This window comes from Poecilia reticulata, chromosome 2, assembly GCF_904066995.2.
Source record: "Poecilia reticulata chromosome 2, P_reticulata-male-v2, whole genome shotgun sequence".
Lineage (NCBI taxonomy): Eukaryota > Metazoa > Chordata > Actinopteri > Cyprinodontiformes > Poeciliidae > Poecilia > Poecilia reticulata.
Window position 1 is genome coordinate 11,004,226 of NC_088831.1, and position 25,144 is coordinate 11,029,369.

Consider the following 25,144-nt stretch of genomic DNA (forward strand, 5'->3'; position numbering starts at 1 on the left):
TATTTTACTCATTTTTTATTTATTTCACCCATTTATTTATTTATTTAATTTTGGCTGAAATGGCTCTCCATAGTTTATCCAGATATTTTCCAGTGTTAGTTAAATATCTGTGGCGGGTTTTAGACACATTAAACAAAACTCCACCTAGAACCAGCCAATTCCAGCTGCTGAGGCGAACTGGGAGCAGCAGGTGATGCAGCAGCTCTGCAAGAAATCCGGTTTCCATAGCAACCCGGTTTAACGTTAATTCTGAACAGGTTTGATGATGAAACCTGTTGGTTCCAGTCAGACCCAGTCCGATCCACAATCCAGTTACATGTTTTATTGTCCTGCTCTGCAGGAGCCAAACTTTCTATCCATCCATTTTCTAACACCTTTTTCCTGATGGGGTCGGGAGAAGCTACTGCCGATCAGTCGCGGCGCCGGCGGGGCGCTAGAGGGCGCTATAGCTCCCCCTGGAAATATTAGTTTTGGTTTTTCCATCTGATTTAACATTACTTATATGTAGTTGTTGCGGCATTTTCATCAAAAGACAAAAAAAATAGAAACAAATTATTATATACTGAGTTAAAAAAAACATCATGCAAGAGGATTTGAACTTTTTCTTTATTACCATACAACAAACATGGTCTCGGCATCAGATGTACACAAACCTGAAAAAAACGGAATAAGTCATCCCAGACTGCTTCCATACATACAGAAAGGACGAAAGAACAAAACAATAAGAACACAAACACCAAGAAATAAAAGAAGCAATTAGGGTTTTTCCAGTTGTTTCAAGTTATTTGTCATATTATAAAGATCTGCATCTTGTTCGTTGTCCATGAATTTTAGAGATGAGAAAAGATGGCAGAGTTCCTTGTGAAAAGTGGGGAAAGATGGTTTGGCTTTAAGAAAACAACATATGTGAATGAAGAACATGCCCATAATAATTATTACATTTAGTAATCTTTCAATATTCCTTTCTTTTCTCAGAGTCCCAAAAATAATGTCTTTCTTAGAAAATTCAGGTAAGTTTAGATTTTTTGGGAAAAGCCAGTAGTGCACATCATCCCACAAAGCTTTGCAATACACGCATTCATAGAAAAGATGTTCAGTCGACTCAATATCACCGTCACAAAATAAACAAGTTTTATCATCAATAGCAAATCGAAGTCTAAGGAATTCCTTATAGGGGTAAACACCTGAGAACATTTTGAAGTGGATTTCCTCAGCTTTTGGAGGAACGGGTAGATTTCAATAATTTGTTCTATTTTTTTTTTCCTTTGAGCCTTTGAAAAGAAATGTGATATAAAATTTGGATTTTATACAAAAGGAAACAAAGTAAAGCATTCCCTAATTTTTTGAGTTTTTTAGGTTATTATCTGTGACACTGAGCCCATTAATCTGAAATCCAGGTCGGTCAGGGGTTCTGTAATCAGAGTTCTCAGAAAAACATTTAGCTGTACATCAAATATTTAGAGGAATAGCTCTAATAATTTTTTTGAAATTCACTTTTATTTATTTGCAGGTTATATGTAACACTGACGTCTTCAAAGGACATAATAGCTCCATTATTTAACAAATGCATCACAGACCAAACACCTTGTTTTAGCCAATTATGTGCAAAGATTGATTTATTGTTCATTTTTATGTAACAGCAGTCCCACAGGGAGTGATGTGTGGGCTGTAGTTATGTTTATAGATTAATTTCCAATATAATAAAACTTGCTGGTGAAAGAAGAAAAGTTTAACAGGCAGTTTTTTAACATCAAAGTCACATCTAAGAAGAAAACTAACTCAGCCCAGATTTGAAAATATTTTACTTGGAATATGGAACCATAAATCATTTTGATTTGTTAAAAAAGACAGAAGCCAGTTTATTTTTAAAGTGCAGTTCATGATGTCAAATTCAACAGCTGCAGTCCTCCATTTTCAAACTGTTTTATTAAATTACCTTTTCTGATATAGTGAGTTTTCTGTTTCCATATAAAGTCAAAATTCATCCTATTGATAGATTTGATTGGCGGTATTCCTAATGTTTGTGCAGGATAGATAAGTCTGGAAATACTTTCCATTTTGGTGAGGAATATTCCTCCCATATAGATAAATCTCTGTGAGTCCATTTATTTAAATGAGTTTTACATTTTTTAAGTTTCTCCCAAATATTCAGATTTTCCAAATCAGATTTAGTTTTATTTATATGCACACCCAGATATTTGACATTGGATTTTACAGGGATATTAAAAGCAGTAGATATAGGACAGTCTTTGAGGCAACATTTCACATTTGTTTAAATTTTAATTTAAGTCCTGAAGCCTTTGAAAACATTTCAATCAATTTGAGAATTTTGGGAATTTCATTCAGGTTATTTAAGAAGCTGGTTGTGTCATCAGCCAGCTGACTAATAGAAAACTCTTTGGCCACCACTGATAATTTACCAAATTGAGCGTTTTTAATTGAAATGGACAGCATTTCTGCAGCAGCAATAAACAGCAAAGGAGAGATTGGACAACCTTCACGATCAGGTTGTTGACTTCCTCATTTTGGGACACAGTTACCTTGCTGGGTGGTGTCGGGGGAGATTTCCTTTTGGTTGTTGGCAGTGAAGTCTCCATAGCAAACTCATGGTCAGCATCTGGAGAGCACGTCTTGGAGGCTACCACCAGCTTGGCCACAGTGTCAGCTTTTTCTCATTTCATATCTTTTGTTTTTTGAAAGTTGGTAAAAAAAATAACCTGAAAAAAAAAATTATAGGCAAGTTTAGTAATCTTTTGGTGCTCAAAAACAGAGAGGTCTTAACTATCAAATCAGGAGTAGCATTATAGCTTAAAGGAAGCCGGCAGTGTGGTTCGCCATCGTACCTGGAACTTGATAAGTTGTAAATGACAAGGCTGAGTTCACAGAAGAGGAGGAAGTTGTGAGGACTTTTGTGAAGATTAGAACGATTTAGCTGCAGTTTGAGGGAAGAAGCTGGTTGGAGTAATGAAGAGGAGGGGAGGGAGTGATGAAGAGGAAGGAGCTGCATCTACTGCAGGAATGAAAGACTATTTTAGGTCAAATGGTTCAGGAAGAAACAACGACTTCAGTGTTTCTGGTTAGAGTATCTGTCTCCTCCAAACCGCTGAATGTCATAAACAGATCTTTGAATATAATAATTATTCATCTTTAATTCTGGTTTCATTGAAACTGTTCTGTTTCTCTGAAGTAACTGGTTCTGATTGTGACCCAACATGTTCTGATGATGGGTTCAGTAAGCAGCCTTCCTCATCCTCTCATTTCCAGGTCTTGATGAATGGATGAGGATTCTCCATCAGCTGTTTAGAGACATGATTCTGTCTGATCGGATCGGAATCATATTGCGGTTCCACAAAAAGAGCAGCAGTTTCAGTAAAGATAGTGGAAAAAGTTCAGCTAAGCAACTGGAAACTGCAGTTTTACGAGTTTGTAGAAATTTGCTGTCAGTTTGTTGGTTCTGATCAACAGGAAACTAGAACCCAACCAGAACCACCGCTCCATGAAGCCAGCAGCTTGGTTCTGAAGGAGAACCGGGCTGAGTTCTGGTTCCTCCACAGAGACAAAAACAAGGAGTGAAAACTCACCTGATCCAGACTCTGCTCTGCATGGAGTCTGAACCGGTTCTGATCCAAACCTGAATTGAGCTGACTCACCTGAGGCTCCGCCCCCTTCCAGGTGACATTAAACACCTTTACTTCCATGTTGTCCCCTCTTTGTCTCCATGGTGATCTGAGTTGTGAAACTCTGAGTTCAAATTTGAATTTTTCAGGTTTTTCTCAGTTTTAAGCTAATTTCCAGCCAACATTTTATTGCAGGGAATCGCAGAAGATTCAGGAATCTGGAAGTTGTGACTGCAACCGACCTGAACACTCAGGCCCCAGAGCGCCCCCTGCAGGATCTGCTGCACCATTAGCCAGATAGAAATGACAGTTTTATACAAGTTATTCTAATTCTATAGCTGATTTAATTAATCGAGGTTTGATTGAAATCTGTTCTTATCTGTTTTTTTAAAAAAACATCTTCAGTCTCAATAATGTAAAATAAACTGCTGACTTAATTAGTAGCTTAAAGCTGAAACCAACTTCAGATGTTTCTGCTTTTACAGTGTAAGCTTTGAAACTAAATGTGAAAACTTAAATATAAAGAAAAATGGCATGGAGCATTAAAATTAAGGTTCAGTTATTATAAGTGTACACAGTCAGCTTCATAGGGAAAACAAAGATTTTACTTTAATCACTTTATTTAGTGACTAAACACTCAGCAAGCCACATCACATAAGAAATATAAAAACAAACATGAACAAATCAGCACATTATCCCAGTGATTCTCTGAGACCCGAATAAATCAGAGAATCTCTGATTTTGATGTGACACATCGAGTCTTAGTTTTCTAGAAAACTCAAAATATGGAGGTAAAAAATGATAAACCAAAACAAACTCAGAAATATCAAAGAATCAATAACTATGATGCAAAACTTCCACCCATCCATTTTCTTTCACCCTTGTCCCTCAGTGGGGTCAGGAGGGGTGCTGGTGCCTATCTCCAGCTAACGTTCCGGGCAAGAGGCAGGGTACACCCTGGACAGGTTGCCAGTCTGTCGCAGGGCAACACAGAGACACACAGGACACACAACCATGCACACACACACTCACACCTAGGGGCAATTTAGACAGGCCAATTAACCTAACAGTCATTTTTTTGGACTGTGGGAGGAAACCGGAGTACCCGGAGAAAACCCACGCATGCACAGGGAGAACATGCAAACTCCATGCAGAAAGACCGGGGCCGGGAATCGAACCCAGAACCTTCGTGCTGCAAGGCACCAGCTCTACCAACTGCGCCACTGTGCAGCCGTGATGCAAAACTTCATTATTTAAATTTTTAGTGAACATAAAGAGGTAAAATGATGTAAAATCTTTTTTTTAATCAGATAAATGCTGAATGTTCCTGAAAACTGCTCTAAGATCAGAGTTTCTGTGGGACATCCAGTTCTAAACTGGTTAAACTGGTTTCTGTGATGGAAGCTGAAGTTTCTCTGCAGTTTCCAGTAAAGCATCTTTTTATCTGTGGAGCTTTGAGGAACATTTTCCTGTCAACAGAAGAAGAAGCAGCAGAGAAAAGAGGCTTAAAATGTCTTTCATGATTCAAAGCTGAACTGAAAATGATTCCCATGTTTCCATTCTCAGACCATTTCTGGTTCCAGGATGAAAATGAATCAGAGAAAAAAGATCAACTTTCCAGTTGAATCCAGTTCAGATCAAAACTCCATGAAGCCTCTAAATGGAGCCCAGTTTGAATCGGATCTTTATTGATCCAAAGAGACAAACAATATCAGACACTAAATGACAGACATGAGAAAATAAACAGGAGGAAAATCTTGAAGGTCAGAGGTCATCATCATGATCCAGTCAGAGTCTCTTTAGACTCAAACTGCTGCAGCTTCAACCTCTGAGGATCAGCAGGACACAGAGACCGTTCTCTACTTTACAGAGATCAGAACCTGCAGAGAGAAGAAGGATGGAGAGATCAGATCAGTGAGTGTTTCCAGCCTCTCTCCAGCAGCAGTCAGTGACGCAGCACATCCAGTAAATGGTTTCCCGGCATCAGTCAGACTGGTCCCAGAGCTGTGGCCAAGATGAACCTGATCAGTTGTTTCCTGTTGAACTGAGAGAACAAACAGATCTGAGATCAGATCTGCTGCCACAGTTTGATGAATGAGGACCACTGTCTCTAGACATGATGGACGGCTGGACGCTGGAGTCCAGCTGGACTTCCTGAAGACATGGACACTGCAACAACACTCATCTTCACACCAACACAAACACAGGAACACAGCAAGCTGCTGCTCCTCTGATTGGCTGATTGCTGTCTCTGTGTCCAATCAGGAAGCCCGAACCATTCTCCTCCCAGTGAGAAGCTGCAGCTTTACTGGGAACACTGGAGCTTTGCTTTGATTCTAACTAGGTTTAGTTCCATATGCTGACAGCAGCTGGAGTCACTACTAACATTTACTTACTCTAAAGTCTTTACAAGATCCTTCAGCTGCTGAACATCTGAATCCTTCAGGTCATTGTCATTCAGGTCCAGTTCTGTCAGATTGAGGCTGTTGGACTTCAGAGCTGAGGCCAGAAAATCACAGCTGATCTTTGACAACTTGCAGTTCATCAACCTGAATAAAGAATAAAAGATGTGAGCTGAAGCCAACAGGATGCAGGTGAACCAGTTAATCCAACAGAACCAGTTAAAGATTCTCATGAATATTAAAGCCAACAAGCTGCTGCTTCAATAAAGATCTGCTGACTTCAGAACCAGAACCTGGTACTGGGTCATGTTGTGTTGGAGGATTTTAGTCAGTAAAATCATTCCAGGTTCTGATCAGAGTGTTGAAGCATCAATCATTGATTTGTTCCTGTCAGATTCCAGGAATTCGCTTTTCTAGACTGGGTTGAATCACCTTTGACCTGCTTCACATGAGGGGGTTCTTTTTCTAACTTTGCTTGGTGTTTCACTATGGGGATCGCCTCAGTGTGACCTAACTACGATAGCTCCAATGACATCACGTCTGTCCGCGACAGACAGTTTGAGCCGTGACCATGGCTCCACCCACCATTCAGTATCAAGGCCAACCTACCCCTCTCAACTCTTTCTCGCTTTCTTCCCGTGTGAATAACTACAACAAAGCTTTCATGCTAGCTTGACTCTGTTTAACCGTTCTTGCGCGTTCAGAAGACACCAATGAACGCAGTACCAGCCCAGATAGCACAAAATGATTGAAACAACATTGAATCAACGTTGAAAGCTGACATTGAAAAACATTGAAAGTTGTCGGTGACTTGTATGTTGAATCAATGTTAGGGTCATTATATCAATGTTGATTCAACCATCATCTGTATGTCAATTTACATGCGCTCTTGGAGCAGTCGTCCCTCCTGCTTTGCTCAACCAAAACAGCAGAAGATGTCTCAGCACTGCGGAATATTGTTGATCGGATTGACGGACTACTGACGTGGGGGCTCGACAGACCTTTTGCAAGTAAGATGGACACATTACTGTGTATTTTATGAGATTAGAATATTACTATACTGTATTTATGTCCACTGGCGAAATACCAGCTAATGCTAGCTATAGTGCTTGGTGTTCAGCCCCAGCTCTGAAAGCTAACAGAGATTCCGTAAATCTTCAAATGTTTCAGTCATTCTCCAACATTTAGATTATCTGATACAAGAGCCTACTATAGAAATGAAACAATATTATAAAAATCATAATATAACATTCACCAGCAAAGTTTATACAGGTGGCAAAGGCTATTATTTAATTATTTAACTCTGTCAACGTAAGATAACGCGAAAATCTCCCGTTTTTGTTTTGAACATGTCCTAAGACGTGAGGAAGAAGGAAGAAATGTCTTTAAGGAGAAAGACTTAATCTCAGCTGCTCAATCACCCTTAAGCCAGAACTCGCAGGCTGGAAAACATATATATATATATATATATATATATATATATATATATGCAAGATGCTGGCAGGGAAAGCGTACATGGAACGACATAACCAAGTGGCGGGCATAGTGTACAGGAACATCTGTGCAGAATATGGACTGGAAGCCCCAAGATCAAAGTGGGGAACACCCCCAAAAGTGGTGGAGAATGACCGAGCTAAGATCCTGTGGGACTTCCAGATCCAGACAGACAAGATGGTAATGGCGAACCAACCGGACATTGTGGTGGTGGATAAAGAACAGAGGAAAGCCGTTGTGGTGGATGTAGCAATACCAAGTGACTACAACATCAGAAAAAAGGAGCATGAGAAATTGGAGAAATACCAGGGCCTCAGGGAGGAACTGGAAAAGACCTGGAAGGTGAAGACCACAGTGGTGCCTGTGGTCATCGGGGCCCTCGGGGCAGTCACCCCCAAACTGGAGCAGTGGCTTAAACAGATCCCAGGAACAACATCAGACATCTCAGTCCAGAAATGTGCAGTTCTAGGCACAGCCAAGATACTGCGCAGAACCCTCAAGCTCCCAGGCCTCTGGTAGAGGACCCGAGCTCAGAGGATGAAACAGACCACCCGCGGAGGGTGAGAAGGGAATTTTTTATTTTTTTTTATATATATATATATATATATATATACGAGAGAGAATGAGGCCAGGAGGATTAACCAGCTCTTCGCCACCCAACCAGCTAAAGTGTACTCTCAAAGGCAGGGTAATAACAACAGAGCAGACCCACCCAGGCTGGAGACTGAACAATACTGGAAAGGCATATGGGAAAGGGAGGCGTCCCACAACAGCAATGCACAGTGGCTAACCTCTCTACGAGAGGACCACAGCAACCTCCCGGAACAAGCCCCGGTAACCATCACTGTGGCAGATGTCCAAGACAGAGTCTCGGGTATGAAAAACTGGACAGCACCAGGACCTGACATGATCCATGCCTACTGGCTTAAGAAACTCACTGCCCTCCATGAGCGACTGGCAGCTCAACTGAACCAGCTGCTACAAAATGGGACTCACCCTGAATGGTTAACTGAAGGGCGCACAACCCTGATACAGAAGGAACCCTCGAAGGGTTCAGTCCCATCCAACTATCGGCCAATAACCTGTCTCTCTACAACATGGAAGCTCATGTCAGGCATCATAGCGGCTAAGATAAGCGGGCACATGGATAAATACATGAGCAAGGCACAGAAGGGCATAGGCATAAATAGCAGAGGAGCCAAACACCAACTCCTTGTAGACCACACAGTCGCCCGAGACTGCAAAACCCGACACACCAACCTATGTACCGCTTGGATTGATTACAAGAAAGTCTATGACTCAATGCCACACACTTGGATCATTGAATGCTTAGAGATGTACAACATCAATAGGACTCTAAGAGCCTTCATTGCAAACTCGATGGGGCTGTGGAAAACCACCCTTGAAGCCAACTGCAAACCACTTGCACAAGTGTCCATCAAATGTGGCATATACCAAGGAGATGCTCTGTCCCCACTGCTGTTCTGCATAGGCCTGAACCCTCTCAGCCAAATCATCAACAAGACTGGCTACGGATACCGACTCAAGAATGGGGCCACGATCAGTCACCTCCTCTACATGGATGACATCAAGCTGTACGCCAAGAGCGAGCGAGACATCGACTCACTAATCCACACCACCAGGATCTACAGCACTGACATTGGGATGTCATTCGGACTAGAGAAGTGTGGTCGGATGGTTACAAAGAGAGGGAAGGTCGCCCACACAGAAGGGGTCTCACTCCCAGAAGGAACAATAGCAGACATAGAGCACAGCTACAAGTACCTGGGAATACCACAAGCAAATGGCAACCTCGATGAGGTCACAAGGAAAGGAGCCATAGCCAAATACCTCCAACGAATAAGGCAAGTCCTGAGAAGCCAGCTCAATGGCAAGAACAAGATCTGTGCAATAAACAGCTATGCCTTACCAGTAATCAGATACCCTGCCGGAATAATTAGCTGGCCAATGGAAGAGATGAAGGCCAAGAGATGAAGACTAGGAAGCTACTAACCATGCATGGAGGGTTCCACCCCAAATCCAGCACCCTGAGACTGTACACGAGCCATAAGGAAGGAGGCAGAGGACTAGTGAGTGTGAGAGCCACTGTCCAGAATGAAACATCCAAGATCCATAAATACATCAAGGACAAAGCCTCAACGGACGATGTGCTCAGCGAATGTCTCAGGCAATGGGGAACAGAAGACAAGGTGCTGGAAGTACCATCATGGGAGGACAAGCCCCTACATGGGATGTACCACCGACAAATAACTGAAGTGGCTGATGTCAGGAAAACCTACCAATGGCTGGAGAAAGCTGGACTCAAGGACAGCATAGATTCTCTCATCCTGGCCGCCCAGGAACAGGCCCTAAACACCAGAGCAATAGAGGCTCAGATCTACCACACCAGACAAGACCCAAGGTGTAGGTTGTGCAAGGAGGCCCCTGAGACAGTCCAGCACATAACAGCAGGGTGCAAGATGCTGGCAGGGAAAGCATACATGGAACGACATAACCAAGTGGCGGGCATAGTGTACAGGAACATCTGTGCAGAATATGGACTGGAAGCCCCGAGATCAAAGTGGGGAACACCCCGCAAAAGTGGTGGAGAATGACCGAGCTAAGATCCTGTGGGACTTCCAGATCCAGACAGACAAGATGGTAATGGCGAACCAACCGGACATTGTGGTGGTGGATAAAGAACAGAGGAAAGCCGTTGTGGTGGATGTAGCAATACCAAGTGACTACAACATCAGGAAAAAGGAGCATGAGAAATTGGAGAAATACCAGGGCCTCAGGGAGGAACTGGAAAAGACCTGGAAGGTGAAGACCACAGTGGTGCCTGTGGTCATTGGGGCCCTCGGGGCAGTCACCCCCAAACTGGAGCAGTGGCTCAAAGAGATCCCAGGAACAACATCAGAATTCTCAGTCCAGAAATGTGCAGTTCTAGGCACAGCCAAGATACTGCGCAGAACCCTCAAGCTCCCAGGCCTCTGGTAGAGGACCCGAGCTAAGAGGATGAAACAGACCACCCGCGGAGGGTGAGAAGGGAATTTTTTATATATATATATATATATATATATAAAAAAAAAAAAAATATATATATATATATATATATATATATATATATATATATATATATATATACACATATGTGTGTGTGTGTGTGTGTGTGTGTGTGTGTATGCGTGTGTGTGTGTGTGTGTGTGTGTGTGTGTGTGTGTGTGTGTGTGTGTGTGTGTGTGTGTGTGTGTGTGTGTGTGTGTGTGTGCATAAACATCCATCTATCCATTTTCTTGCACCCTTGTCCCTTAGTGGGGCTAGGAGGGTTGCTGGTGCCTATCTCCAGCTTACGTTCCGGGCGAGAGGTGGGGTCACCCTGGACAGGTCGCCAGTCTGTCGAAGGGCAACATAAACATACACAGGAAAAACAACCATGCACACACACACACACACCGAGGGGCAATTTGGAGAGGCCTAACAGTCATGTTTTTGGACTGTGGGAGGAAACCGGAGTACCCGGAGAAAACCCACGCATGCACAGGGAGAACATGCAAACTCCATGCAGAACTACCAACTGCGCCACTGTGTAGCCCCATGCATAAACATGTATAGCATAATGTATATTATTCAGTGTTAATAAATATTTATTTATGTTTATACATTTATATAAATAAGTATTTACAAGACGAGAGCGGACCATTAGGCATCTGTCCTTTTATTACGTCTATGAGAAACGGCCCGATCTACGGAAAACGGGTCCTTCGAAGGCCACAAATATGGACGACCAGAAAAGAGAAGCCGTAGCCTTTGGCTTGTCAGTTTCTACTTGATCTATCTGAATCCAAATTCATTCATTTGAAATTGACTCTTAGTAAACCATATGATTGGTAAAAACAGTCTCCCGGCTTCTTCTCTACCTGAGTGCCAATAACGTTACGTTTCTGTTGGATTTCTTTCAAAATAAAAGCCACTAGTGGCAAAAAAGTGAAGTCCATGCTATGTAAGGACAGGAGAAAAGATGTTTCCATCCCTGAAATTATGATGCATAGAATCACATATCTAAGTATAAACTATGTTAAAGAGAGTAAACATAATAAAAACATGCTTCATCTGTGGCATTGTTCATTAAAATGGCACATTTCTAATGTATTAAAATTAAGTATGATTGGTTCACTTAACTATATTGTATTAGGGATTAGGTATTATTCAGCAAGTACTTTTACTTTTAATACTTAAGTATTTTTAAAAGCCAGTACTTTTTTACTTTTACTTAAGTACAAATGTTAATGTGGTAATTTTACTTTTACTTGAGTACAATTTTGTCTGTGTATTTGTACTTTTACTTTTTGTAAATTTTTTTAGTACTTTCTCCACCACTGGGGATTTGGTGATAAACATGGGGCAGCACCCTTTGCTGTGCCATTTCATGAGGGGGGCGCGACGTAAGCTGCCCACCTTGTCATGTCATCATGGGACCTCACTCTGGTACTGGAAAAAACTCAGAAAATATTTATTTGGAGGGTATTGGTATGAAATTGCTTATATTGAAAACTGCATTGCTCTTAGCTTTAACTACTACAAAGAGAGTAGGTGAATTACACGCACTGTCAGTCCTACTTGCCTACAGTGGGCACCGGGGCTCTCTAAAGTGTGCTTGAGACCCAATCCTGCTTTTGTGCCCAAGGTGCTGGAAACATACAGGTGTTCAATGGTGGGACTGCTGGAATTCCATCCACCTCCTTTCTCATCAGCAGAAGAAAATAAGCTTAATTGCTTATGTCCAGTGAGAACTTTGAGGGCTTATGTTGACAGGACAGCTGACTTTAGAAGAGCTGATCACTTGTTTGTGTCTTGGGCCACTTCTTTCAAGGGAAAACCTATCTCTCCTCAAAGGTTAGCACACTGGATTGTGGAAACCATATCTCTGGCATATAAATGCTCAGGGTCAGAGCCACCTGAAGGGGTGAGGGCCCATTCTACCAGGAGCATGGCCACCTCTTGGGCTTTGTTCCAGGATGTGTCTGTCCAGGACATCTGTGCTTCAGCCAGTTGGGCTTCACCACAAACGTTTGTGAGGTTTTACAGGCTGGATGTGGCCCAATCATCATTGGCACACAAAGTGCTTGGGGTTGGCTCATCAAGCTCCACCTGACTCCTGGATATGAATTGGTGCCAAGCATTGCTTCGGGGTCAGCATGCAATTTGGGAGTTGGCCATATCTCCCATAAAGAAACACTGAGTGAAGTTAGAAAAAGAACCTTGGGTTACTTAAGGTAATCGCTGGTTCTTTGATAACAGAGTGAGGTGTTTCACTAACACATCCCGTCACGGAAAGAAACCTGCTTAGAATGAGTTGAGAGGGGTAGGTTGGCCATGATATTGGATGGTGGTTGAAGCCACGGTCACGGCTCAACCTGTCGCGGACAGACGTGATGTCATTGGAGCTTCAGTAGTTGGGTCACACTGAGCGATTCCCATAGTGAAACACCTCACTCTGTTATCAAGGAACCAGGGATTACATTAAGTAACCCAACAATTTCTACACACTGGGGGTCCGAATGCTGTCCTGTTCTGACCTCAGATCAGCAGGTCCAACTCAGTTACACAGAGGGACTAAATTAAACTCTGGATCCAAGTCCAGGAACAAACTCAGAAAATATTTATTAGAACACAAGATATGAACTTTGATTTATGATCAATTATATATAATTATTCACAGAAATATCAATAATTATATAAATACATACATCAATGTCTCCAGTCTGCAGCCTTCAGTCTGTAGAAAACCACAGAGCTCCTTCACTCCAGAATCTCCCAGGTTGGTGTCGATCAGCATCAGTTCTATCAGATGATTCGGTTTGGACTTCAGAGCTGAGAACAGAGACGTCCAGCTGGTCTCTGACAAACTGCCGTCCCACAATCTGAATAAAGAACAAAAGATGAGCTGAAGCCAACAGGATGCAGTTAAAACTGAAATATGAACAAATAAATAATAAAAATGTAGAAAATTAATTTCCGTGAATGTAAAAGAAACATGATGAACTGATTCTAACATCTGATCCAGTCAAACTGGTTTAGAGTCCAAACCAGCAGAACCAGAACATTTTATCAACAAAGAAAGTCAAAGTTTTCTATGAGCAGCAGCCTGGATGAGGTGAGCTATTTTTGCTGGTTCCTGATCATCAGCTGGAGACCCGACTTGGTAACTGGATCAGAACCACTCAGTTTATTCATTAATGGCCTTGGGTTCTTCTTAAAGCTGCTGAAAGCCAATGGAGGCCATTATTTCCAAAGGAGACGTGACCTGATGAAGCTTCATCACAGAGACGAGGCTCCAACCGACTGACAGCTGTCAGACTGAACGGTTCCTCTCTGACCCGGCCCAACAGAACCACAGCTTCAGGACAAAGTGAGGAACCTGCTGCTGCTGCAAACCTCATTTTTCTACAATCAGTCACTTCTTAGATGTTTTATTAATGATGATTTGAACTGCTCAGTTTTTGTGGCTCGACTCTGGAGGAAAATATTTCATTCTGGATGTAAAGATGAGAATCAGAAATAAAACAATCTGAATATTTACCAACTAAACTGAAACATCTCCATCAATAATTAACTTAATGTAAATTATTTTACTCATTTTGTTCATCAGTCAAAACAATTTTAAAGTGAAAAACAAAATTGAATCATCTCAAAGTCTGAAATAAGAACATTTATTTAGAAGTTAAAATGTGGGAGATTTTAATGTCACAAAATGTTGTTTTAAATTATTACAATTAAATTATTAAGTAAACGAAAGAGTAAAGTTTCAATGAAAGATTTTATTGTATAAATATAGAAAACAAACCCCAGATTCTTCACTTTACTGATTGAACTCTCCAGGATCTCAAGCAGATTCTTCATATCAGAGTCTCCACTTTGAATTATGATGTTACTTATTTCCAGATCAGTCAGATCTGGGTTGGACTTCAGAGCTGAGGCCACAACTTCACATTCAGCATTTTCAAATTTACAGCCGTCAAGTCTGTGATGAGAGAAGAAATAAATTCAGTTCTAATTAAATCAATCTGGATCATAAACAGACTAAAATATGATAATGGTGATGTCATCATGATGTTATAATCTGATCAACATCTGATCTTCAGTTTACTGAGTTTGACCCGACAGAGAGTCTGTGCAGTTCCTGACTAAAGTCCAGGTTCTGGTTCAGGTTCTGGTCCAGGCTTCATATCCTCAGACCTTCAGCTCAGTCAGATGTTGAAGATCTTCTATCATCTGTGAAGGAAAGTTCAGTTTCTCTGCAGCATCAGAGCCTCAAAGGAGCTGCAGCAGCTGATGAAGAGGCTGACTGAGCTGAATGATGGAGAGGAGGAGGAACTGCTCACAGCTCTGACTCACACTGACTTGGACTAGACCGTTTGGCTCCTTGAGATCTTCCACCAAGCAGGAAGTGAGTTATAAATGAAGTGAGCAAAGCAGGAAGTCCAGCCTGCTGTGGACCTCTGGCATCTCTGGGTTTGTTTAGCTCATATCTGCTGCTGCAGCATCTAGAATCCTCCTCATCATTAATAATAGTAGTATATTCTATAGAAACGTGGCTCCCAGCAGCAGGTCATTAAATGCTGCCACAGAGGAAACTGGGAGCAGACCAGACACATGATGCTCCCAGTTGTGTCTCCATTCATCTGCTGGATTTGATGCTTTAACAAAGTAGAAAGTGGACAGTCGTCAACCTGCTTCAGCTAAAAGTTTCAGATTGTTCTGGTCGTCCTGCAGAGCAGCATCAGAACCGGTCCTGCTGCTCCTTTAGGTCTGGACCGTCCTCTGTTGACCTGTGAGGATCTAGGACAAACTGGTTGGAAGAGGGACACATGTCTCTGCAGTGGTCTGTCCATCGTCTCAGAGGAACAAAAGTTTGGATGTCAGAAGAAATTGTTGCTAAACTCCTAATAAGCTAAAGAGCAAAACCCTTGGAGGAGACGGAGCGTTTGGGTCCAGCAGCATCTTCATGGTGAAGCAGTGAAAGTTCTCCAGGAACTAAAGAGGCTGGGATGTCTAAAGAGTTGAAGCTCATGTCTCTGCAGGTCTTCATGGAGGACAGCTAACAGCTTCAACAAAGACTGCAGATGAAGAGTTGATGAGGAAAATGGTTCCAGCTCTGGAAGCAGAGTTCTCAGAGCTTTGGGAGGATCTGACAGAAACTAGGACTTTTTCTGGAACCAGACAACAATCACCACATTTTGGTCTCAGTTACAAACTCAGAGGAAACTAGTGGGAGGAGGAAGAGGTGAGGATGATGACGGAATGAAGAAGATCAACACTGTTCACAAAGTTTATAATTAATGCAATGGTTTATTTTAATGGTCCAAATTTCCATCAAACCTAAACAATTATTTTATAAAAACAGTCAAAGATCCTAAAAGGTGAATTATGGAGCAGCAGCTCAATGAGTGAAGAGGAGTTTAAAGTTTAAAAAGTCTCTCTGGATGCTTGGATCTTAGAGAAAATAATTTTCTAGAGTTCATGGTTTTTATTCACTTCAACATGAAAACTGCTAAAAAGTTAAATACTTTTAAATTATCAAAATATCTAAAAACCAGAAGCGGCACCTGTCCTGGATGAACTGAATGTTTAGATGTATGAATGGCTGAAATTATCCAGAGGATGAAGGAAGTAGTTAAAGGCCAAAAACATCCAGAATCAACTTGAAGAAAGAAGAAGAAACAGGAGGACAATAGTGCTGAATCAGCATTCACACAATGAAAACATCTGGACTCACCGAGCCTTTCTGCAGTTCCTCACAGCTGGAACCAGTCTCTGTCGTCCATCCCTTGATGTGTTGTACTTCTTCAGGTCCAACTCATCCAGAACCTCTGACATCTGCAGCATGAAGGCCAGAGCTGAACAGTCAGCCATTGAGAGCTCCGTCCCTGAATCCAGCAGCCGTTGGATGTCCTGATAAAATGAGACGTCGTTCATCTCCACCAGACAGTAGAAGATGTTGATGCTTCTGTCAGGAGAGATTCTATCAGTGTTCATCTCCTTCAGGTTGGTGATGATTCTCTGGATGGTTTCTGGACTGTTCTCTGTCTGACCCAATAGATCTTCTAAGAGTCTCTGGTTGGACTCCACAGTGAGACCATGAAGGAAGCGGACAAACAGGTCCAGGTGGCCATTTTCACTGCTGAGGGATTTATACATGACTTTGTTCATGAACTCATCTAGAGATGTTTCAACGTATTCTCCAAGGAACATCTCGATCACCTCACTGTACTCATCATCTTCTTCTTCTTCTCCCAGGAACATCTTGATCACCTCACTGTCCTCATCTTCTTCTTCTTCTCCCGGGAACGTCATGATCACCTCTGACCTCCTGCTGTTGAAACAGTGGAGCAGGTAGACTGCAGCCAGAAACTCCTGGATGCTCAGATGAACAAAGCAGTAGACTGATTTCTGGAAGATCACACTCTCTCTTTTCAAGATCTCTGTACAAACTCCTGAGTACACTGAGGCCTCCGTGACATCCAGACCACACTGCTCCAGGTCTTCTTGGTAGAACATGATGTTTCCTTTCTCCAGATGTGAAAACGCCAGCCTCCCCAGCTGCAGAAGAACTTCCCTGTCAGCCCCCATGAGATCCTGTGAACTTGTCTCATGTCCTCCATGGTACTTGTTCTTCTTCCTCTTCGTCTGGACCAGCAGAAAGTGTGAGTACATCTCAGTCATGGTCTTGGGCAGCTCTCCTCTCTGCTCTGAGGTCAACATGTTCTCCAGAACTGTAGCAGTGATCCAGCAGAAGACTGGGATTCCACACATGATGTGGAGAGTTTTTGATTTCTTGATGTGGGAGATGATTCTGCTGGATTGCTCTTCATCACTGAACCTCTTCCTGAAGTACTCCTCCTTCTGGGCGTCACTGAAGCCTTGTACTTCTGTTACCCTGGAAATACATGAAGGAGGGATCTGATTGGCTGCTGCAGGTCTGGTAGTTATCCAGATGAGAGCTGAGGGAAGCAGGTTCCCCTTGATGAGGTTTGTCAGTAGAACATTGACTGATGACTTCTGTGTGATGTCAGAAACGAGCTGACTGTTGTTGAAGTCCAGTGAAAGTCTGATTTCATCCAGACCATCAAAAATGAAGAGCAGTTTACATTTAACCAGCTGCTCTGCTGGGAGCTTCTGGAGTGTTGGATGGAAAACATGGAGCAGAGAGAGAAGACTGTGCTGCTCATTTCTGATCAAGTTCAGCTCCCTGAACGAAAGCAGAACCACCACACTGACATCTTGGTTCTCCAAGCCCTCGGCCCAGTCCAGAGTGAACTTCTGCACAGAGAATGTTTTTCCAACACCAGCGACACCGCTGGTCAGAACCACTCTGATGATTCCATGTTGGTCAGGGAAGGATTTAAATATGTCATGGCACCTTATTGGAGAGTCATGGAGGTTCTGGATCTTAGAAGCTCTCTCCAGCTGCTTCACCTCATGCTGGGTGTTAACATCTTCACTCTGTCCCTCTGTGATGAAGAGATCAGTGTAAATCCAGTTGAGGAGCGTTCTACTTTCTGTTTCATAACTTCCTTCAGTAACACATTCACATCTCGTCCTCAGACTGATCTTATGTTCTTGTAGGACGTCCTGCAGACCAACATCTTCTGAAACACAGAAGAAAATAAGTAAAAACATTTTTGCTTCAGTGATAAAGTTGGAACAAAACCATCTGGAACATTAGGAGCTGTTTTCATTATGTGGTTTCTGACTTGACAGAATGTGATGCTAAACAATTGATTCATCCTTAGCAACATTATTCTGTTATCAGACATTAAATGCAGCCCTTTAGTCATTCTTCAGATTGGATGCTGCAATTTGACGCCAATTTCTGCTTCATTTGGGGTTTTCAGCTCTAATTTTAAAGCAGAACCTTATAGGCCTGGTGTAATGACCAATAAAAAAAAGAATAAGAGTCTTTTTCAGCAAAGTCAGATAAACCAACTTGGGAATTTGATAACCCATAATATTATTGCCATATCTCTCTTATTTCTTGCTTTATTATTGGGGCATGCTATGCAATGCATGGCAGGAACCTACTGTTCTACACCCAACAAGCAATCTCTTTATTTATTTTTCTTCGATCACCGTTAATGTGACCCATACTGCTGCATATCCCCCAAAAATGGTATCAAAACGTTCAGCTTGATCCCAAGAAGGGAAGTATTACTTTTAGTGGGGTCCTGAGTTAAAATGATTACATAAATTGAGAAAAATTAGATAAATCGAGGCCTAGTGTCTCACAGAATCAGTAATCTTTCTCTCTGAAACACACACACAGCACAGCGGAGGTCTGACTCCAAAACTCTTTTTAACTCCCCCTCACAAGCACAAATATTGCCCTATTGATCTCAAAGTCGGTCATGACAACGATACACATACCTGCTCCAGTAAAATGTTTTCAAAATTTTACTAGGGCGTATGGTTTATTGTCAGGGTCCTTGAGACCAACGCTGGGTGTCTCACAAGTATAGAAACTCTGTCTCCAACATACTGTCTGACCGAGAGAGCCAGCCCAGGTCCAGATAATTTATTACCTTAGCAACGGGTCCCAGAGAGGCAGTGAGTAGTCTCACAAACAGTAGCAGACAGGTCTCACAATGCTTTGTGGGAAGAATACATATTTCCTGTGACTATTCATATTTTGTTTACATAAAATTATTATTTCTCTGAATTTTTGAGTGTGAATTAAAATCCTTAGTATGAAGGTTGACATTTTTTTAGAAATAAACAATTACCCACTGTCTTGTTTTTTATTTTGGACTGTGTGTGAGAACCACATGTGCGAAGCTCATACTCAAGAGTCTCAGACAGAATTTCACTATGAATGGGGTTCAGCCATTGGTGAACCAAGTCAACCATATCACTATGATGACAATAGTTTCTGTTATTGCATTTTAAACAGATGTTCTTCTGATACTACCAAGGGCAAGTCCTTCTGTGTGAGCTGTGGCTAAATTGCAAGGTCCACAGCAATGGGAACACTTCTGCAGACCCCATTTAAATTTGTTCTGAAATTTTCCAGTTATAATAATATTATGCCCTCCATTTATAATCAAGAATAGATTATTATTAATCAATATTAATGATATTGAACAGTAATATCAACCAATACCTGATTGGTGCTCTGCTACATTTTTAAACCCAAATAAAACAACATGACATTGAGGACTCTTGATGATTTTAAAAAAAATTCTGAACTTTATTGATCTATTTATAGTCCATTTATCACTTGTCATATAATTTTTATGGCAATTTTTCTGAATAGGCTCAAATTAAATGGGGACTATGTTAACCAGAGTTACCAATACATTTACACCAGCTGGAAAACACAGATTTAGTTGAAATAATTGATTACAAAGAGACTGTTGAAACCTTGAATCTCCAAATCTGAACTAAAGACGTGGATCTGGTTCAACAGAGACGATGGGAGGAAACTCTGAGATGTTCAGTCTCACCTGGAGCACAGCTGCTCCTCTCCCTCCATCCAGGAAGATCTTCCCTCCATCCATCCATCCATCGTCTATCACTTCTTATCTCTGCAGGGTCATGGAGGGACTGGTGCCGATGTTCAGCAGTAATCAGGTGAGAGCTGGGGTTCACCCTGGACAAGTAAAGACATTTCTTCATCACTGAAATATTTCACTAACAAGGCTGGAGCTGAAGATGTTCATGAAAATCCACCACAAACTAGAGACCAGAAATTGGGTCAGAACAGAACCTCAGATCATTGATGATGTCTGATTTGAAGTTCTTCACTGTATTATATCTTGTATCTTGATTGATCTTCCTTTTGTTGTATTGAATCTGTTCTGGGACAATAATCCATCAGAGGCTGAAAGAAACCAGAAACTGACTCTAATCTGGATCTCAGATTAGAGAAAGTTGGATCCTTCAGTAACACCAGTAAACACGACTCAGACCCAGTTTACATTGATCTGAGCCCTTTATAAAGAGCCTTATACTGTGGCAGAGCATTATGTGGACATGCTAGCAGAGCCAACAACAAGGTATCTAAAGTTCACGTGTTTTATTAGTTGTATAAATTTGGGGTCGACTAAATCTGACCTCATGATGATCCTTTGGACTTTGGTTCTGTTAACTTTGTAGTTTTTTTGCCTGATTTATTGTTTGCAGTTCTAGTTTTTGTTACAGTCCATCTTTATTGAGCCCAGTTCCTGTTTTATTCAAGCGGTCTGGTTCCTTTTATAGGCTTAGTAATGATTTCCATCTGGTTCTGAGCACTGAAGCAAAGAGAAAGTAGAAAACAGGAGTGGTAAGAAAGATTTTTGAAGCTTTGAGTTTCTAACTAAAAACATTCTGCTTTAGTCTGTCTGTTATTACTGTTTGAAAGAAATGTGTTTTAGGTTAATTTAGGTTCAAATTAGCTTAAGATGCATAACTGCATAATCACAATCCAAGTAAATAAATGTTATGTTAAATCTGTTAAATCTTGGATTTAACAAGAAAATAAAAAGTTTATGAAGAAACTTCTTAATTTCACTGTTTTAGGGTTGAGTTTTTTGTGGAGTTGAACAAAGTTTATCCCAGTCCCATGAATCAATCACTAGTCATCAACGTTAATAAATATCATGCAACAGAAAATGGACGAATAATAAAGCCTCCTTTACTTTTCTGCCTTTCCCCTGGTGTATCTATACCTAGAACCAGTCCTGCTCTGCAGAGTCACATGAATCAGTTAGAATAGCGGTTCTCAACGTGGGCGGTACCGCCCCCCAGGGGGCGTTCAGAGGACCGCAGGAGGCGCTGGCTGAAATTTTTACAAAAGGGGTGCGCTGGGATTCCTTTGGGGGGGGGCGTTTGGTCAAAGGTAAACTTTACACCTTAAATGCACAACAACACCAGTTTAGACTTTGAGCAACTTGGTAAAACTGTATTGTGTAACATTGAACCATGGTGGGAAGTAACGAAGTACAAGTACTCCGTTACTGTACTTAAGTACAATTTTCATGTATCTGTTCTTTACTTAAGTAGATTTAATAATGGACACTTTCTACTTTTACTCCACTACATTTTACAGTAAGTACCTGTACTTTCTACTTCACTACATTTCTACTAAACTGTCGCGTTACTCGTTACATCCAAGTCGCGTTGCTCTTTTTTTCCGTTAAAATGTGAAGTTCAGGGACTTAAGGTGGCGCCGTAAAATCCCGAGCAATAACGTGATTTACGTGTCTGTTGTCTCCCATCGCCTCCACCTTTACTCGTGGAGCTCCAGACATGCGCAGTGGTTTCCTCTGAGCAATAATATAAAAGCGCTGCATAAATCATAAGATATGGCGACATGTAAAATCAGCAGCGCTTCGCTTTCACAGACAGTAGGACTTTGTCCAACTTTTAGCGTCACTTGGAAGGAAAGCTTAAAGAAAGGTAAGCTCCGTGGACGTGATGCTAGCAAAGCTAGCTGTACAGAGACACATATTGCATCTGTGATGAAAAAAAGTTTGTTACTCATTCGCTGAATTATTGTGTGGAGATGTTGACTGAGGTGTCGCATATATGGGACAACGCTGTGACCAAAGAGCAATATAGTAGTAATATGTCATTCAGGAATGATCCGATTCTTTGGGATGGATCTTTACAAAGGTTGATAGGACTGAGCCGTTCTGTGTTCTTAATGCTCTGCGTACACTGCAGTAGCTATTTGATTTAATAAAAAAAATAAAAATAAATACTATATATATATATATATATATATATATATATATATATATATATATATTTCCAGTTATAATAATGTTATGCCCTCCATTTATAATCAAGAATAGATTATTATTAATCAATATTAATGATATTGAACAGTAATATCAACCAATACCTGATTGGTGCTCTGCTATATTTTTAAACCCAAATAAAACAACATGACATTGAGGACTCTTGATGACTTTTAAAAAAAAATTTCTGATCTTTATTGATCTATTTATAGTCCATTTATCACTTGTCATATAATTTTTATGGCCATTGGTCATAAATAAATCATGAATAAATAAATCATGAACATAAGAACACAGAGCATGCTCATTGCTCTTTGTTTTCGTCGCCTGTCATGGTGGCAGACATTGCAAGAGTAGGGAGGGTGAGAACAGTCACCTTCTGCTTGGTTACTTCTTGCGTGTTGCGCCTTGGACAGTGTTCATAGTTGAGCGTTGTTTACCATTAATTGCTATGTTTAATGGTGCAGACAGTTGTGGTTTCTGACATGGGCAATATGGGGCAACAACCAGGGTGTTATTTTTTTATGGATGGCAGGAGACCTCTGGATTGTGGCACAGATAGAGATGAAAGCAAAACAGAATAAGTTTGAATTGATACTAGTTAAATTTATTTCGGCTGTAAGTATTTCATATCTGGATATTTTTATGGGAATGTGGATCTATCAGATCAATTTGAGAAGCAATTTTGATAGGTGCACTTAATTTTATTGTGTCATGTAGCGTGAGGTGCTGGTCTTGGTCTCGGGTTCAGTGGTCTAGACTACAACTCTGGTACGTGGCTCCTTGGTTCCATGTCCTCCCCCCCTCACCTTCTTTCCGTCCCCTTTCTGTTGGATTTCTTTCAAAATAAATGCCACTAGTGGCAAAAAAAGTGAAGTTCATTGTTATGATTCATGTCCTGTCCATGCTGTGTTAAGCACTCATTCAGTTCACCTGCCACGCCTGATTGCTTACCTGTTCCACCTGGGCCTTGCCCTACTTAAACACCCCTCAGCCTCTGCTTCCCTGCCAGATTATCGACAGCCACGAGCCAGTAGAGATCCAGCGTTTCCTGCCAAGCCTTCTGTGTTTCTTCGACCCCCCTTCTGACCACGGATTTACCCCTCCTGCCAAGCCCTTCAAGGATCCCTTCTATTCTGGATTTCTGGACCCTGACCCAAGCTCTGCCTCACGACCACCGATTACTGCCTGCCCCTCTAAGCTAAGTCTGCTCTCTGTCCTCCTGTGTATGACCTCTGCCTGTTTTTCGACAAAGTCTCTGGGTGCTGCATCTCGGATCTCCCCGTGGAGATCTTCCTTGCCTCCACAGAAGCCTGTTCCTCTGGTTTCCTGCATCTCCCTGTCATCAGACCCTCTGTTCCTCTGCTCCACCCGTCCACTGCTCTACAGGTCAGTTAAGCTGAACATTTCTAAGATACCCCTCCTTTGTCCGTGCTTCACCAGTCTTCTCCCCTCTCTCCTCAGTGCTGTGTTTGATGACCTCTCCCTTAGCTGAAACCAGTATCTGAAAAAATAAACTTTGTTTTCCTTTTTATACTCCTGTGTGTGGTTGAATTTCCGGGTCCCCTCTGAGTACCCTTACAGTATAATCTGGCCACTATGGACCCGTCACCCACACAGGAGTGGCGTTCCAGTGTTGAAGGCGCTATTAACCGCCTGGAAGCTAACATGCAAGAAATGATGTCTATGCTTGATGAGATGTCCTCCTCTCCTCCCCCAAAGAGCACTTCTCCTAGCCCCAAGGCTTCTAAGTCTGGCTACCAGGTCTCGCCCATTTATGAGCCCCGTCTGTCGCCTCCGGAGGTGTTCAAGGGTGAGCAGTGTCAATGTCGTCCTTTCATTACTCAATGTGAGATTGTCTTTGAACTGCAACCATCATCTTTCCCCACTGAACGTGCTAAAGTAGCCTATGCTATTTCTCTCCTCTCGGGGAAGGCCAAGTTATGGGGTACTGCTGAGTGGCAGAAGGACTCCCTCATTTGTTATCAGTTCAAGGACTTTTCTAAGGAGCTAATCAGAGTCTTCGATCCTGTTCTGCCTGAGAGGGAGGCTGCACGTGGTTTGCTCAAACTCAAACAAGGCAGGAGGCGAGTCACAGAGTACATAATTGACTTTCATGCTCTTTCTTCAGGAAGTGACTGGAACGATGAGGCACTATGTGACGCTTTCTACCAGGGTCTCAGTGAGGAGGTAAAGGATGAACTGTCTACACGGGATGCTCCCAAGGATTTGGAGGAACTGGAGACTCTGGCCGCAAGGATCGACATGAGAGGGGTTCTTTCAGTCGTACTTACCAAGTTGAACGTGTTCCCAGGCCACAGCAATCGGTCTCATCCCCACCTTTGAGCTCATCTCCCACCTCTCCGGTGGAGGAGCCTATGCAGATAGGTCGATCATGCTTATCCCCACAAGAGAGAGAGCGGAGACTTAAGAGAGGCCTTTGTTTCTATTGTGGTGGAGAGGGTCACCTACTTCGTCTGTGTCCAGCAAAAGGCCAGGCTCAGTAGGAGGTAAGAGGCTCCTGCTGAGTCAAAAGAGATTTAAATCCTCTCCTTTCTCTGTTCAGGCCTTTCTCCAAACTGACTGCCTTACCAAACACCTATCTGTCTTTATTGATTCAGGAGCAGACACTGAGTTCATGGACCGTGGCCTTGCAGAATCTCTTGGTATCCAACTCCTACCCACCTCTAAGCATCTTGAAGTTTTGGCTATTGACGGCCATGTACTTCACCAGGTCACCCACGAAACGGGCCCCATTAAGTTTAGTATTTCCGGGAATCACCATGAAGTCATTTCCTTCCTGATAATAAATTCCCCTGGTCTCCCTGTCATTTTGGGGGCCACTTGGTTG

General features: G+C 42.1%; 1 protein-coding gene and 1 long non-coding RNA gene across 8 annotated transcripts in view; one reads left to right on the top strand and one right to left on the bottom strand.

Moving 5' to 3' along the window:
- Nucleotides 1–25,144, bottom strand: part of LOC103476950 (NLR family CARD domain-containing protein 3-like) — a 71,162-nt gene that overhangs the window by 38,021 nt on the left and 7,997 nt on the right. For 4 of the 7 annotated variants that reach the window (XM_081597331.1, XM_081597344.1, XM_081597334.1 and 1 more), the window contains exon 4: nt 20,017–20,162. In XM_081597331.1, the coding sequence (XP_081453457.1) occupies nt 20,017–20,162 (146 nt within the window). Of the gene's footprint in view, nt 1–5,283; nt 5,498–6,013; nt 6,167–13,263; nt 13,438–14,360; nt 14,538–16,292; nt 18,166–20,016; nt 20,163–25,144 lie in introns of those variants that run through there. The other 3 variants (XM_081597325.1, XM_081597320.1, XM_081597327.1) reach the window with 2 other exon arrangements.
- LOC145547622 (uncharacterized) lies at nt 23,128–23,829 on the top strand. Its single transcript, XR_014083916.1, has 2 exons — nt 23,128–23,682; nt 23,758–23,829. It is a non-coding gene; the product is annotated as an uncharacterized LOC145547622 (long non-coding RNA).